This window comes from Typha latifolia, chromosome 11, assembly GCF_019914945.1.
Source record: "Typha latifolia isolate L0001 chromosome 11, TyphaL0001v2, whole genome shotgun sequence".
NCBI lineage: Eukaryota > Viridiplantae > Streptophyta > Magnoliopsida > Poales > Typhaceae > Typha > Typha latifolia.
The window spans coordinates 7990597-8006902 of NC_133096.1; the positions used below are offsets into that span (position 1 = coordinate 7990597).

The 16306-nt window shown below is 36.4% G+C and overlaps 3 protein-coding genes across 5 annotated transcripts; 2 read left to right on the forward strand and 1 right to left on the reverse strand.

Annotated features, from left to right (window-relative positions):
* Nucleotides 1-437: 437 nt before the first annotated feature.
* LOC140798202 (uncharacterized) lies at nt 438-6813 on the reverse strand. Of its 2 annotated transcripts, XM_073151969.1 has the most exons (10): nt 6649-6813; nt 6392-6576; nt 5672-5780; nt 4349-4742; nt 4218-4287; nt 4044-4111; nt 3093-3208; nt 2901-3007; nt 1774-1913; nt 438-1110 (listed from the first exon to the last, which is right to left on the reverse strand). In XM_073151969.1, exons 1-10 carry the CDS (start codon nt 6727-6729, stop codon nt 857-859), a joined length of 1524 nt encoding a protein of 507 aa, XP_073008070.1. In that variant the 5' UTR covers nt 6730-6813; the 3' UTR covers nt 438-856. The 2 variants fall into 2 exon arrangements, with proteins under 2 accessions (XP_073008070.1, XP_073008071.1); XM_073151970.1 differs by lacking the exon at nt 1774-1913.
* A 1540-nt stretch (nt 6814-8353) lies between these two features.
* Nucleotides 8354-13102, forward strand: LOC140797268 (uncharacterized). Of its 2 annotated transcripts, XM_073150589.1 has the most exons (6): nt 8354-8865; nt 10333-10404; nt 10793-10860; nt 11903-11996; nt 12077-12160; nt 12926-13102. In XM_073150589.1, exons 1-6 carry the CDS (start codon nt 8647-8649, stop codon nt 13019-13021), a joined length of 633 nt encoding a protein of 210 aa, XP_073006690.1. In that variant the 5' UTR covers nt 8354-8646; the 3' UTR covers nt 13022-13102. The 2 variants fall into 2 exon arrangements, with proteins under 2 accessions (XP_073006690.1, XP_073006691.1); XM_073150590.1 differs by lacking the exon at nt 10333-10404.
* A 1728-nt stretch (nt 13103-14830) lies between these two features.
* Nucleotides 14831-16163, forward strand: LOC140797997 (universal stress protein PHOS32-like). The gene is made up of 4 exons (XM_073151716.1): nt 14831-15120; nt 15214-15323; nt 15585-15703; nt 15794-16163. Exons 1-4 carry the CDS (start codon nt 14943-14945, stop codon nt 15876-15878), a joined length of 492 nt encoding a protein of 163 aa, XP_073007817.1. The 5' UTR covers nt 14831-14942; the 3' UTR covers nt 15879-16163.
* Nucleotides 16164-16306: the final 143 nt, after the last annotated feature.

Genomic DNA, 16306 nt, shown 5'->3' on the forward strand with positions numbered 1-16306 from the left:
TGTCATGTCCCTCGGACGAGGAGGTCGATCAATCTGACGGTTGAGATGGACCTTGAGAAGGCTGTAAGATTCGGAACTTAGAGGGACCCAGGGGGGACGTGGTCCAACTGTCCAAGCATTATCTGACACGAGTCAAAGGGGGGGGGGGGGGGGGTATGTAGACATTGGTTTGGGTTCTATGCAATTGGGGGAGATGCATTTAATATCTAATTAGTTGAATTCTCACTAACTTAATCAAAGAATATCTCGACTAACCTAGCTTGCATAAAATCACGTATATGTCTATATGTCAATATGTACATATAGATATGCATGTTTGTATGTATACATGCATGCATAAATTGCTTAGCATTTTTGTGCACTCCAGTTGATCCAGACACAACTCAACCATGTAGGAATATATTGTAAAACTACAAGGAAGACTACAAAGGATAACATTCAATAGAAAATCAAGTAAAATAGATGTGGGGTGCTGCATATTTCCAACCAGTTCACTGAGATGCAAGGAAATGTTACAGTAGAATGTATGATTCATCCCAGCAGGTCATGTCTTACAGCAATAAGAGAAATTTTATACAACTCAGGGGAGAGAGGAGAGGACTTCAAAAATCTCAACCCATTACATAATTTAGAATATGGATTTCCTTTAAAGAATCCATCTTATAGAGGAAGCTGCTATCAGTTTCCTGCATTATCCACTAATAATCATGAAGATTCTTGAAAATCGTCAACGTATGAGATTTAAAGAGCTGAATGATGTTAATCCTCCACTGGCGATAAAATATTCAGCAACCGATGGAAGAGCATGAGCAATATCTTTGCAACAATGGCTGGCGAGATCAAACCACATGGCAGATCAATTTTCATGCTTAGTTTTTTCATCCTCGTAAATGGATGCCCTCCCAGATCTTCCTATCACATAAGACTGAGGTGCAGGGCTCTCATATTGCATGTTGAGACCTTGGTAGGATCGCGCTGCAAAATATTCTGTCCCAGATCTAGCTGACCCTTTGAACAATACCGTGTCCCTTTGCTGGTTTGTCAAACTCAAAGACTTCTCTGCAGCCTCTGCTAAGGCAAGAGAGCTTTCCTCTTTTTCTCCTCTGTTTTCTGTAGTAGCATCAGCCCAGAGGATTAAAGTTGCAATGTAGAAAAAAAAAAGGAAGATGCAAACCCAAAGTTAGGAAAATTGTGAATTGTCTTCAAAATCAAGAAATGCTGGTAAACAGTAATCAAGATAGGGTTTGGCAGTGTAGACTTCTCTTAGAGTAAATGGGGTTTCCAGTGTGTCTTGAGTTTTAAGCTTATCAAACTCTCTCGTCATTTTAAAAGAACATACTTAAAGACATTAGGCATGCATATTGATTTGGTGCAGAAAGTTATGAACATGGCATATTTAGTATTCAATCTTGTCATCTCAACTGAAATGGATGTTTCTGCACCAAATAACTTGTTGTATGGCTTTTTAATTATTTGCTGATCTAAATAGGAACGCATCCAAAAAAGCAATGAGACAATGACCTTCATCAGCTCAAAGACATGAACGATGTACATTCTATTTAGAAGAGAAAGGATTAAATCATATAGCTCAATATCTGAATGTATCCCTCCAATTATTTTTGTTCATGGTATAAGTCATTTTTTTATCATTGATACTCTGATCTGACACTGGCAATAAAAATCAGTTTAGCATGCACTTTCTTTTGTGGCTATCACTTATTGAAATATGCTGGATGACCAACTAATTTTAGGAAAATTTAGGATCCTGTTTACCTTGAAAGTGGCTATCTTCTACATATCCACCCTTAATGAAGGAAAACCGAGCTTCATCAGTGTTGCTTATGACTTTGTTTGTATTAGAAGTCATCAAATCCTGGAAATCTAACACATATTCTCCTGTCCATTGTCTTCCTCTAGTGAAAAACTATTATAGTCAGATAAATATCAGTAAACAAACTTACCCAAATCAAGAAAATTTACTTGATACAAATGGTTAAAAAAAAATAACCATCACTAGTTATTGGTCTTCAAAATTATTATTGTCTTCTTTATGTCCAGAAGACATGGTGCATGAGAAGAATCTGTACTTGAAGTACTACTAACACAGTTAGCATTGGCACTTCAGCAGTATATATTTCCTAGCATGGATGAACAGTAAGACACTTAACAAAATAGAGTTCACTCTACTTAATGAATATACGCATGGATTTCCTTTAACTAGAGGGCAGAAGTACACTATCTTAGATGATCATCTGAAAAGTAAAAACTGCAAGAAAATAGTTTTCAGCTAGTCTAGTCTGCTTTTGCTTTACTTTTGGTCATATCTGATGTACACTTTTAACTTTAATCTAATAAAAAAACACTGACCAAAGTCAAGATGATCATGTAAACCCAAAGCCAGCACAAGATGAATCGGTAACATGATCTCATGATACACACAAAATATTCCTTGGAATACTTAAATGTCAAACTGTAACAATAGTACAATAATTCTGCCTGGAATGTTCAATTTGTTAGAAAGACTTTTAAGAGTTAAAACACAGAAGTCCGCTCTTGATCAATACTACGCATCAACTCTAACCATAATTGCTGTAGAATATTAACTGAATGTATCTTAGATATCCATCAATAACGGTCATCATGAAAACATGTAAATTGTAGAATAACCAAATCCTACAAGTGAGAGTATTTATTTAAGCAAATGGACCATAAAGTTTTCAGGTAATCAACATGCATAACCAACTAACCATCAGTAGTAGGCTAGTAGTAAAATGAAAGTGGTGTAGACTCGTAGATGACAAGTGTAAAAAGCTAATACTGTCATTTGGAAAAGACAAAAGAGGGCCTAAGAAATTGGGTCTACATGCAAGGAATTAAACAACCACTAGATACGATCAAACCTGCTGAAAGCTAGTACAGCTTCGAATGGTGTGATAACTGGTGCCAAAAATTCCTTGCTATCCAAAAGAGCAGTTTGGGCGCAAGAGACATAGACAAACACTTCGCACTGTCAAGTCAAGAGGAGATTTTGATCAGAAAAAAAATGGACTCGACATGGAAAGAAATGAAAATATGATTTTATAAATTGTCACCTCAGGAAAATTGGCAAGTTTGGCAGAGTTTGGTCTTCCCATGACTAGAGTGTAGGACTTTTTTCCAGCCCCCTCAATAAGTTCTTTCATTTGCTGAATTATGTGAAGATAACCAGCTGGAAACAGAAACAACATAGTTTATGTCATTAGAAAACTATGCTAAAAGTAGGCTTTAACATTATCAAATCATCATGTTCTTTAAGGACATAAACAGCATTTGCATTCATATTAGGGACGTGCAGAGAGAGCTGAAAGCCTGAAACACCAAGTTGGAGAGCCAATAGGAACTAAAGGAACAAATGCATATTTCATGCCTCTTGTACACTTCCACCACTAAATAACCCTCTACATGAATTAATGAGTTACTAAAGTTTAAAATATCATTAATTTTCCAATTTATCTAGACTCTGAAGGATAAATGTGATTTATCAGTAAACAACTTTTACGTGGCATGCAACAAACTTGGAACCTGTAAAAATCTGGAAGATATCTTGTGACATATGAATTAACTAAAACTATTAAAAACCAATTACCATAAGAAAGAAAAAAAAAGAATATAGATTTTTCTGACACATCGAAATGAATTTGCAGCTCCCTCAAAGAGGTGTCCAGGATGAAAATTTGCAAGTGAAAAGGGTGCTTGCTTAGGGAGACTTGCATGGCACATATAGCTGGGGCCAGCATATTATGTTGAAAAAAAGGAATAGAAACACTATGAGGAGCTTGGACAAGGTCTGAACTCCTTAACTTTCTGGGTAAACAATCCTCTATCTACATAAATCAGGCACTACATTTTAAAACTCGCACAAACAGATTGGCACTTTTAATATGGTCAAGAAAAAAAAAACCAATACAAAGCACCTCTAGAAAATGATAGCTCCAATTCCTGTACCATAGTATAACATCCAATAAACCTAGGTATATATGAAGGGAATTATGTAACCAACATACCAACACCTAGGGTTCCCACTAAAATGCCAACAATATTTGCATCCTTTGCTTTCTCCACGAGGTAGTATCTACAATAACATACTTTGTCAGTATGCAGTAGCCCAAAAAGCTGCTAGATTTTGAGCACTAGATTGCATGTCTTCAGCATTTATAGGCATCATCAAAGTTAAGTACCTGCGTTTGAGAATTCTTTTTTGATGAGAGACGTCCTTCAATAGTAGATTTTCCACAGCATCATATCTGACTGAAGAAAAGCAAGACTTAAAATGCAAAACTAAGTAAAAGATTACTCTAAAATTTCATACCTATTTCACAGTTGTTGAACGTAAGAACAACATTGGCAAATGCAGAGTTCTCACGACCAATCCAAAACAATAAGTAGTCCTCGATCTTTTGGTATACTAAGATGTTCCAAGTTAGTCCTCCTAGGCAATACCGAGAAGAAGACTCCAATTTATTGCAACGATTATACTCAAGTATCATTCCAGAATCTACATTCTTGGAAAGTTCACCAGTAGTAGTGATATCATGAGGCTCAAGTTGCTCTTTCTCCGTTTTCTGGTTCCCTGCTGGATTCATAATTGAGCAATTAACCTCTGCATAACTAACTTCAGAGTTGATATAATTTGACTTAGATGATTCAGTCATGACACTCTTGAGATTCTTCAGAGCATGTGCATATTCTAATCCATACAAGACCTGTGCTCAGAGACAGAAATCAAAGGGCAGTTAACTTGAGAAGACATATAAGACCCAATTTTGGAGACAGGAAGTTAAAGAGCAAATAACTCAAGAAGAAATAAAAAACCTGCATTAAAAAATCAAAGGGCAAATAACTTGAGAAGACACTTCCTAACTAATGTGAACTAAATTGCCATAGGTCATCCTTTTGTCTATTATTTTTAGAGAATAGTCTTTAACATTTAAACAATATACCACTTCAGATGAAATAAATTAGGTTAACTACATAAATAAAACAATTTGCAAGAAAAGACTTTCTCATGAAAGTAGTTGAAATCATGCCTTATTATTGGAATAAGATGTGTTGCACCATGCTCATCATCATATTCACATATGATTTTGGATTCTTGTAAATTATTCTTGTTCTTTTGCTGATGAACTGGTGAAACAATAACACCACTATGACTGACCACAATGTCAAATCATTTAATAGTTTGACAACACCAAGGTGCATTCCCTAGTCCAAAGACCACAAATAAATTTAAGATAACCAATAACTAAGAGCCCACCATCAAAATTTATTTACGTCAAACTTTCTGACAACCAACTAGTGTCACAGACAATGTTTTCCTTGCATCAAAGTACATAAACAGATTAAGATATCTTAGAATAATTCCTCCTTAATTTATTCTCTTGTTCTCAAACTTTATCTTCATTTCTTCTTTCTTCTTCTTTTGTTGTATTTCATACATATTAATAATACTATCCAAAACAAAGTGTGTTACTAGTAAAGTCCTCGAACTTAATTGTGCCTGACTGGCTGACATGAGATTCAATTACTCACCAAGTCCAACAAATTAAAGTTGTACGTCATATTAGTGTACAAGAAATAACTGGCAGCCAATTTTCAGTGTAAAAAGGGAGAAAAAGTTGAAATTGTTGCATACCAGAACAGGTTTTTTGGTGCCTGACAGGCAATGACAGAGTGACTCTACGCAAGCATTGACGTCTATAGGGGATTTACCAAAAACAAAAAGTGCTGGCAAGGTTGATGTTCTGCAAGTAATGAGGAATCTACAAGTTACTAAATGGAGAAAATATAACCACAAAAATTGCATTTAGAGATAAAAACCACAGGAAAGGGACAAAAGAAAAGAAATTAAAAAAAACAAGATCAAATTGGCATTGATTATGAACGACATCATTCTAAGATAGATTCACTTTCCCAATTAGAAAACCACGAAAGTCCAAGTAGACAACAAACGTAATATGATTATTCTACTTTAATGTGCAATATCAACTTCTCTACATCACGAACAGAGGTATGAAGAAACTCCAATTCAAAGACAATAATTCACAAGGAAGCACTAATCTCTCGAGTACAAAACTTTACGAGTATTCTCAAGTCTAAGTTCTCCTTTTGAGCTAAAACCTGAAAAAGAAAAAACCGCAAAACCTAAAACCATAAACGAGCCGCAAAATCCAAATGCATTAACTCAAACACGTAAACTGCAAGCTTCACAAATCCATGTCGCATCAAAAATCTTCCGCCTTCCTCAACTACCATGCAGATTTCACAGCCAAACCCAAAAGACAAATATTTCACCATTACCAATCACTAAACTTAGCCCAAGAAAGGCAGTCAAACAAAAACCCCAAGAACTCACGGGCTCATACACGCGTGCCCGTAGTGTACAACGCACTCTGCACCCACATGGGAGGCTCCAATCTCGTCGACGCAGCAAGAGTTGTACGCCGTGTCCGCCATCACGTAAAAGCGCACGCCCTTACCGAGCTCGCGCCTCAGAGCCTTAGCCACTCGCGCCGAATCCTTGAGGAGCTCATCTGGAAACTGCGCACAAAAGATTTAAGTCCAAAGTTGAGAGCTTTCTTATTGGAATCGAGCGAAGGGAAGGCCACAAACCTGCAAGACGACTCGGGTGTAGTTTCTACTGCGGATGAAGTCTACGGTTGATGCAATCTCGTAGCCCGATTCGAAATCCATGGAGAAGATTTAGGAGTCGAAACTTTGGAGCTTGGAGAGAGAGGAGGGAGACGAAGAAATAAAATTAGTTCGGCGCACCAGGACGAAGAGGAAATTGGAGGTGTTTCGGTTGGAACTCTGATTTGTTATCGGATCCAATTCCGGATCCGATAGCAGCCCCCTCGAACTAACCATGAATAAAGTTTAGAGAAATTTATTAGGTTAATTACACCTACACTCCTAAATTATACCTGGTTTTCACGGGCACTTTCTAAACTTTTTTTTATCGTTACAATGTTCTCTCTAAACTTTATGTGTGGCAAAGGATGATGTTTTTTTAGGAAAGTTCGTAGACTGTTGCATTCATTAGGAAATCGTTACAAATATCATTCAGAACTAACCCTGCTCAAACCATCGTTTTGCGCGTGTGAATGCATAGCGAGCAAAAAAAAAGAGCATCTATGTTGTTTCTCCAACTTGTATAACAAAGTCTTATCAAAAGGTTACGAGATAACCATTCGCTACGGTCCTAGAGAGGATGCTTTGAGGTTCAATCTTGACACGTTGACCTACCCATGATTGTGTTGACAATGACCTAACAATCAATAAAAGTTTATTTTTTTCACATCCTCGCGCATGTTGGATAGAAATTTTATACCTTCAAAGATAGTGAGAGCCTCTCCATAGAGAGCACTTCCATAATACGCTAGAAATCTTATTTGTCTTAGTCTTCTCTTCTTCTTCGAGTTGTAGATGAGAACATTGATGCCTCCTTCAGCGTTATTTGCCCGAGCTGCATCAGTCCAACAGACTAGGGCATTTTCATTTGGTTAGGGATCTAGTTAGGGGGAGGAGATGCCAACAATTAGCGTGGGATGCTTAGGATATGTGAACAAAAGAGCTGTCATGATAACCTTTGTCCTAACAACTACAGAGTTAGAGCTACCACCTCTAAAGACTACTCTACACCGTTCTTTCTAGATTTTCTAGGTGATTTTGAAACAAGAAGCAACATCCTCATTGTTGAAATTCTCACTAAGTTGAAGTGTCCAATCTTCAAATAATAGTGAAATTATATTGCCCGAGCAAGTCGCATTCCAAGAAAAAGTGGTTGAGAGTTTTCGGATGACTATTGTAGAGAGGACAGATATCGTCCAGCTCTTGGTAGAAATGATATTTTTAGAGGTCACAAAATTTTGGTAGAAATTATGATATTTTCCAAAATATATCAGTAATTGTAATATTTTAAAAAAATTAGTGATAATTATGTAAAAAATCCTTTTGTTTTTACAATTATTCACACTCTTGAGAGTATGTACTACATATTTAGCGTGCTTGTTTAGTGGTCAATCCGGCTATCCAACCTATTTAGAATTAATTTTCATAATTAGGTGCCACCAATTTCGGTTAATAGGTGGCCAAAGTAGAAAATTTGTTTTCCTTTTCTGTTCCTTTTCAAATGCTCGCCAGTCGCCTCTCTCTCTCTTTAGCTTTATTGCCGTTGGAAGTAATCCATCAATGAGAGCAAAGCAGCAGTAGCCCGCTCAAAGGGACTTCTTTGGAGACTCCAAAGGGCTCGCGTTTCGCCACCTTAGATTACAGCGCGCGGGTTCCGTTCTCTAGTCCGATATCTGGGTGTCGACAGACCGTGGCGCCGGAACTTAATGAGCACACTAACAACCGCCTTGGGCTATTAGTCATTCACTAATCTTGTCCTCGTCTCGATCCAATGACAAAAAGGCAAACTGAAGCCGATCCGGGGTATTTCGGTCATTTCAGCCCTCATTCGGTTTCGTCTTCCTCCTTTTGTTCTCCAGGAGCCAAGTAGTAGTCGCGCTCTTTCGAAAGCAGTAAATCTAGAGAGAGAGAAAGGAGAGAGAGAGAGAGAGAGAGAGAGAGAGGGAGAGAGAGAGAGGAGAGAGGGGTGGGAAGGAGGAGATGAGTCATGAGCTCATGGTAGGTGGAGGGAGAGATGGGAGCGCGCTTTTCGAGGTTGGGAGTGGTAGTGGTGGTGGTAGTGGAAGTCAGCACTGGGAAGGGAAGGTTGGCGAAGCCGGCGACGAGGAGGAGGATGAGTTTAAGCAGTGCAGGATATGCCATGACGGTGGAGATAAGGGCGACATGGAGGCGCCCTGTGCTTGTAGTGGGAGCATCAAGGTTTAACCTCTCTCTTTCTTCTGATACTTTGTGGTTGCTTCTCGAGCTGGATTCTACGAACTTCAAGTTGATTTATGTTAGGGGTTCATTCGGACGTTTATTTGGGAAAGGGAGGTGTTTGCGGTTGCTTCTGTGAAATCTGTGAAAAAGATTGTGTTTTTTTTTTTTTCTCTCTCTAAGTATTGGTATATATTGCTATAGCTTTGGGATGATATGAATGGCAATCACAAGGAGCATTTGCTTTCTGATCTCTAGCAGCACTTCTTAGTTCTTTGTTATATCTTATCACTTTCATTTTATGGTGGTCTAGATATTTATCTAATTACTATGATCCCTGCTGGTCATCTGCATGGTTTCATTATGATATGAGAATTTGCATGCTAATTCCTCTTTCTCTTACTATGGTTAAATGCTAACGTCTATTGTCTTCTGTTTAGTACGGTAGTAGCGTTCCATAAATGGAGTTCTGTAGATCTTGTTACATGGCAAAGAATGGGTTTCTTCCGCATTTCTGATATTAGTTGATTTCTTTAGAACCAAAATACGGGAATGCATGCCAATTACTGTTTTTCGTCGAACGAATGTGTAGTTTACGGTCGATTGCAGACGTCGTTTGCTGTTGATCGCCTGTGTCGTTTTCTGTTGGTCACATGTGTCGTTTGCTGTCGATCGTTATATCTAAGAATATGTGCTTGTTCTTGGTGCTTGAGTATACTCTATTTATTTACTTTGTTGTTCAATTTGATATGGTATAACTCTTAACTCTATGTATGTTCTTTCTAGCATTGAACCATAGGTATGTAATTTTGATGTGATGATGTCATTTTGTTTCTCTTTTTTTTCACTTTCCTAGTTGGAATTAACTGCTCTAAGGTTTTCCTAGAGAATATGCCAAAGTTTGTTGTGCATTTATCCACTTGAAGAACTTCCATGTATAATCTTTTGTGGGAATCTACCCTTACCTGGTCTCATCTAATAACCGTGATTTTTTTATATATTCTGCTGCACTGTTTTCGCTATTACTTTTTATACATTATCCTCTGTTGATGAATTTGTTCACACTCTTCTTCCAAGCTGTATCCTAGGAATGGATAAAATTAGCTTGAGTTTTCTAAAGATGAACTTAGTAACATATTAACCTGGCAAACTAATGACCAAAATATACCAATTATTTCCCCCTTCCATCTATGTGAATGGAGAGGTAAATCCAATCCTTAAAAGGACTTAAATCGGACTGAATAACTATAAATATGTGCACGAATAGATGCATGACCATATTATGTTAAGTACTCAAAAAATTCTATATCATTATACGATTTTCTGTCACATTAATATATTTTTGTCATCTTTCATTCTTGTATTTGAAAAAAAATTATAGATCTGTAGGCTTTAGCTCTTTATTTGTGTTGTAGGAAACAAACCTGTTAGCCACTTAATAATTGAATTTTGTTGCTTCTTCTGGCTCAGTTTGCTCATAAAAGATGTATCCAAAGATGGTGCCATATCAAGGGCGATATGACGTGTGAAATTTGCAATCAGGTTGGAAGAACAAGTGATGCTCCTGCCTTTATTTTTTGAATGGATTTATCAACTTTTTATGCTCAGAAAAGTACCTTGGAACCGTCAAAAGATTTTTTTGGTTTGCATTTAGTTCCTTCTTGATTATAATGTACATTCTTTTTCCTGGACTTATAATGATGGGAACTATGTTGATAAGCTCATGCAAGGCCTACTCATTTTCATTCGATCACAGTATATGAATATCAAGCGACGGCATCTCATATATTTATCTTGGTTGTCTACCTTTTTGGAGAAAAGAAAAGAAGCATGAATTTGGAGAAAAACCATTATCAAACAATTCGTTTTTATGTGCTATTTATTCATGAAGAGTCTTGGTAACTAAATCTTGATTAATTTTCTTTGGTAGGTCTACTCAGGAAATTACAATTTCCCAGCAAGCAGACCTACTTCTGATGCTGTGGCCATTGATATCAGGTATATGTCTGAATTATTCATCTAGTAGTTCCATGACGGTGTGAAGTTCGGTTTCAGTTTTGGTCCTAGAAAAATTAAATATTTTAGGCTGAAATAGAATGGTTTAAGCCTATTGTGATCCAAAATAAATGAAATACGGAATCTTGATAGTTTCGGCCTTAACAAATGAGTTCCGCTTTAGTTTTCAATAAGTTTTGGTTGTTACTGTTCCATCTTAGATGGTCTTCAGCTATATCAGAATTTTTAGTTCATACAGAGAGGAAAAGGCTTCTCATAGCTGACCACATTATTAAAAGGAAAAGTTTTTTTGTTGTTTCTTGTGTTACTTGCTATTTGTATGCGCGTGGGATCCGCAGATTTGAGCTTCTGCATGCATGATGTTACTGTTTGTAAAGAGATGATGGTGTTACCCCGTAATTCTGAAGCAATATTTTATACTATTTCAGCAATTAAGATAGTACAATGATGAAATGCAATTTCTCTAACAAAAGTTATCAACAATTAAGAATAAACACGAAAGTGCTTAGAGAGCATTTTTTTGTTAGCTATTAGATACATTGAAAGTGGAGTCAAGTGCTGGTGTGTCATATTTAGTGGTCCAGAAGTGCATACATTTTGATGGCTAAAAGGGCTTAACCATGCTCTAGTACATAATTTAACAAGGCATCATATAGTATAAAGCTATGCGCTTATGTTTGTCTCGAGAAAATCTCTCTAGGTGGCTTGAGTTTTGGGTAGAATTTGACCTACATATGATTGACATGCAGCTCAGTGGAAAGTGTGAGAAGCAAAATTAGATATCTACTTAGCTGTATAGAGGCCTTCTCTATATCAGATAACCTGAAAGGAAAATAAATATATTTATGTCTACTATCCCTTTTCTCAATCAACAGTCTTGACAAGTGATGGCCTCTGGGAATTTCCTACAATGAGGTTATTTTCTGCCTAATCAGCTTGAGAGTAGTTTTTTTTCTTTTCCTTCCACCGGATGTAATCAAGCTATGCAGATTGATTATCATGTTTCTCATTTCCTGGTGATCAGGGCTTCACGCCAGGACTTGCTGCATGCAGAATATGAGGACTATGCAGCTGCAAATAATAGTAGGGTTGCATGTTGCCGTTGCGTTGCTTTTGTTGTACGTATAATATCATCTATTTCACAAGCTCATATCTCCTTAGAAGTGAATTTTTGAAGAGTAGGTGATTTATTATACAGGTGATGCTATGTTTTTTCATGCACCATGTTCTCATAGTTGCAAAAGAATCTGGAGTAGTCCAGGAGGCATCAGAGTTTTATAATGTAAGTACTATAAGCATAATCTGATATTTCATAAGTTTGAGCATGTGTTTTTCCTACACTTGAGTTAACCATGTCCAAATTAAATACTTTGTACTGCAGCATGCCGATCATGGTGGACTTTTTTCTGATATCAGATTGCATTCAGCTGTTCTCATGTATAAGTTTATAAATTTAGTAATAAAACTTGTTAAAAACTTGCAATATATGAATAATTATCTTATTAAAGGTTCAAAAATATGCCAATACATTCTGATAATCAATGTGAGTACCTGATTTGATAAACCTTGCACTTACCTATACTGTTAGCTTTCTCGATTCACCAACAGCTGTGCCTCTCTTAGAGCACCTTTAGGAAACTTTCAGAAAAGCTGTAATTCTCAAAACAAAAGCAAAAACAAAAAATCATGGGTGGAAATATGTGAATTCTCCGGTAAGGTAATAATTTACATGCAAATATGTTATTTCTGTCATTCTGAAACATATATATAGGCCACTAGTTGGAGAATTTATTCAATATGACAATAAAGGTGCAGGTTATGCATGCCTGCTACTATTAGCGCAAAATCTCACATAAATATTTTCCTTGAGGAGCTTGATTTAAAAGGTATCTTTTTATTTATTAATTCATAGTATGATATGCAATGCTTACTTCAGCAAACTTGATAAACACTGAACCAACATGAGCCATACTTCTTATGCTCTACATGAAGAAGTCTAAATTATTCGTTCGTTTGTGTAGTAATTACAGTAATCTTTGGTTTTCAGGTATCTCTTCAACTTGCAGGCTTCGTTCTACCATGCTATGTAATTGTGCAGTCCTGTTACATATTGCAGAGCCAGTTGAGACGGCGTCAATTCTAGATGCAAAGTACTTGTCTTCTTCAGCAAAACTCTTTGAAGTCTTTCTTCTTTTCCCTGTTCTCTATCTATTAATCTATCTATCTGGCTATGTATATATATATATATATATATATATATATATATATATATATATATATATATTTAGATAAAAGTATATCATAGTATCAAAGGTAGTGGAAATGAAGTGGACAACCATGAAGTGTAAATGAGTTAATTCAATTCTATCTGTTTCACTTTTACGCTCACTCTCTACCATAGTGGTAAAATCATGTTTGTATATCATATTTGTAGAATTTGTGATATTACCTGTACTATAGAGGAAGTAGATTAGAGAATCATGTAAAGATAGAAAAATAGTATAACATGGATATTGATTCAGAGATTATTTTCAACTCAGATCAGCATTCTCACATATTATTCATATAAAATTTAATTACAGATACAAAATCCGATCGAATCGGATATTATTGGGCCAACTTTCACCCTTATACCTGGAGGGCAAATAAAGATTATCCTTTGAAGTATACATTCTTAGTTTCAAATATGAAGGGGCTTGCATATGGTTATGTAGAAAAAGAAGGTGCATAAATTATGCTCCACTGCATACAAGAGAGAAATTAAGAAAAAAAAACAAGAAAAGAAAAGAAGAAGAATGCTTAATTTTATCAAATTGTTATAGCAATTGATCCTTCTCTTCAGGTGCTTCATGGCCTCCATTCATATTGTAACTTTTCTCATCAAACAGTGCTATTCCAATGCATGGGCACCACTAATAATTTAGATATACAATGCCAAAACTGCTAATGTTGTAATGGTTTCAACTTTCAACCCATCGTTTCATTAACTACTTTTCTAGGTTTTGGATAGAGCCTAGAGGCAATCAAACAATTATATTATTTTGTAAGCTGTTTGATAATTAGAAGAGTCGATCTTTTGACCTTATTTATTTATTTAATTCTCGGGTCCCTTCTTGTATGCCTTTCTAAATTTTATATTTGTACATTTTTTACGTGGATGTCTGTGAGATTACTCTTTAACGCCTATAAAATTAAAGACTAAAAATAAGAGTATTTCTATCTTGTTATAATTAATTTGATAATATTTTAAAATTTTGTTACTTCTAGGTGTATTCATATAAAAAAAAAAGAGGTAAAATAAGGGTGAAGAATATACATGCCAATATCAATTCTTGAGAGATATTGATGCAGTTTATTAGTTTATTTTGGATATGTATAATTGTCATTAAAAAAAAGCAACTAAATAACTAACCAAATTAAAAGATGAGTGGAGGATATTAAAATCCACACAAACTTTGACATCTGTGGTTGAACAAGTCCTACCCTTCAATCCTCTAATCCATTGAATGCTTCTTGGAGGAACCAACTTTAGATACTTATGGTCATATTCTCATCATATCAAAGATAATGCTCTAGAGAATGGAATCATGTCCCAGTATTCAAATTAGCCCACAGAATTATGAAAACACTTCCCCTTGTGTGCCCACTAGAATTCCAGCAGTCTAAAAACCAAACAACCACCCCCAACTGCACTAAAATTCCTACAATTAGGGCAGTCGGTAGCCAACCGCGGGCCGCCAAGTAGTTGTCTGCAAGAAATTCCTACAACTGGGTTTGCAGACGGTCCGCTGCGCGCCGGTTAATAATTTCCACTTGTCTAGAGAGATGAAGATTTCAATCACATAGACTATGGTCACAACAAGCTGGCAATGACCAATAAGCTAATCAAAGAACATATTGGCCTAGTAGAATAAATCCCACTTGGAATAGAATAAAGATCATGGGTAGCCTCTCACTATTATCAATATTCCCTTTTAAGAGACAACATAGCTGACCGTTATGTAAGTTACAACATATTGAGAGCTAGAAACTTTAGAGAGAAAGAGAGAGGAAGAAGAAGAGAGATGGGCGGTGAACGGACAGTAGGGATCGGGATGGACTACTCACCGACGAGCAAGTTGGCGGTGCAGTGGGCCGTTGATAACCTAGCGAGGAGCGATGATCGAATTGTCTTGATCCACGTGCACTCGAGCAAGGGTGAGCATACAATGAAGAACTTATGGGAGAGCACAGGAGGATCACGTATGAAACATCAGCAAGAACTCTTTTACTAACTATGTGTATATATGTCTGCAGTCATTATTATGATTGTTTTTTATTTTAATTTTTATGCAGCTTTGATTCCTCTGGATGAATTCAAGGAGATGAATTTATCAGTGCAGTACGGGATCAATCCGGATAGGGAGGTATTGGATATATTGGAGAACGCATCAAAGACCAACAAGGTATTTACCCATTAAATACCTCCTTATTTAGCCCAAATTTTGAAGAAATAAAAGATAAAGTAGTCAATTGGACCAAAGCATAGTTGGTTTTAAAGCGAGGATGGAGAAAAGAACATGATAAGTTTAATCACAAACAATTGCTTATCATCTTTTGGCTGAAGCTTTGACTTGATGGAATCTAATATACTTATACATTCAGCAATTCATATTTTGGTTTAGAATGCAATAGTTTGTTGATACAAATTTGGATTTGGGATGCAGGTTAAAGTATTGTCAAAGATCTACTGGGGTGATGCAAGGGAGAAGCTCTGTGATGCAGTAGATGATCTCAAGCTAGACTCTCTTGTGCTTGGTAGCAGGGGATTAGGACCCATTAAAAGGTCCATCCAATATCTATTCCACTAAGTTCTATTTTCCCCAATAATATGAACTTATTCTAATTCTACGATTTGAACTTGAATTTGGTGCAGTGTGTTGCTTGGAAGTGTTAGCAATTACATCGTCCTCCACGCCGCTTGCCCAGTCACAGTTGTGAAGGGAAGCCATGGCCATTAAGTCTAATGGCTATTGCTCTTGAAATGGAGCTGCAAGAAGACATTTGCTGAATAATATTTGAGGGTCTGAAGTTGTGATTGTTGCGATATAATTGCTTATTTTTGTTCTCATGGGCTTTGATTTTCAATCTCAGCTTGTTGTGTTGACCTGTTATGTTGATCCATAACTTTTTGCCCCCCCACCCCCTCTCTATGTCCTTTTATTGCAAGATGGAGATTATGTTGTCTGTACCTGAATATAAGATTGTTCATACCAATAGGAATTAATGTATTTGTTGTTTTTGAATTACTTAGTCGTTTGTGATATAGAATCTTGGTCGTTTATTCTCTTAGCAGTCAAAAGTTATTCCTAATAAAAATTAACACAGATCGAAATTTATATCTTGAATCGCGATGGAGCTAACTTCGGTACCATTTAATACTCTACTG

Coding starts and splice junctions, on each gene's coding strand:
- LOC140798202 (XM_073151969.1), bottom strand. CDS start 6,729: ATGGATTTCGAATCGGGCTACGAGATTGCATCAACCGTAGACTTCATC. Junction 5,781..6,391: donor GGGCACGCGTGTATGAGCCC/GTGAGTTCTTGG, acceptor CATTACTTGCAG/AACATCAACCTTGCCAGCAC. Junction 3,008..3,092: donor AACTTGCCAATTTTCCTGAG/GTGACAATTTAT, acceptor TTGACTTGACAG/TGCGAAGTGTTTGTCTATGT.
- LOC140797268 (XM_073150589.1), top strand. CDS start 8,647: ATGAGTCATGAGCTCATGGTAGGTGGAGGGAGAGATGGGAGCGCGCTT. Junction 11,997..12,076: donor GCCGTTGCGTTGCTTTTGTT/GTACGTATAATA, acceptor TTTATTATACAG/GTGATGCTATGTTTTTTCAT. Junction 12,161..12,925: donor AGGCATCAGAGTTTTATAAT/GTAAGTACTATA, acceptor TTTGGTTTTCAG/GTATCTCTTCAACTTGCAGG.
- LOC140797997 (XM_073151716.1), top strand. CDS start 14,943: ATGGGCGGTGAACGGACAGTAGGGATCGGGATGGACTACTCACCGACG. Junction 15,324..15,584: donor ACGCATCAAAGACCAACAAG/GTATTTACCCAT, acceptor TTTGGGATGCAG/GTTAAAGTATTGTCAAAGAT. Junction 15,704..15,793: donor GGATTAGGACCCATTAAAAG/GTCCATCCAATA, acceptor AATTTGGTGCAG/TGTGTTGCTTGGAAGTGTTA.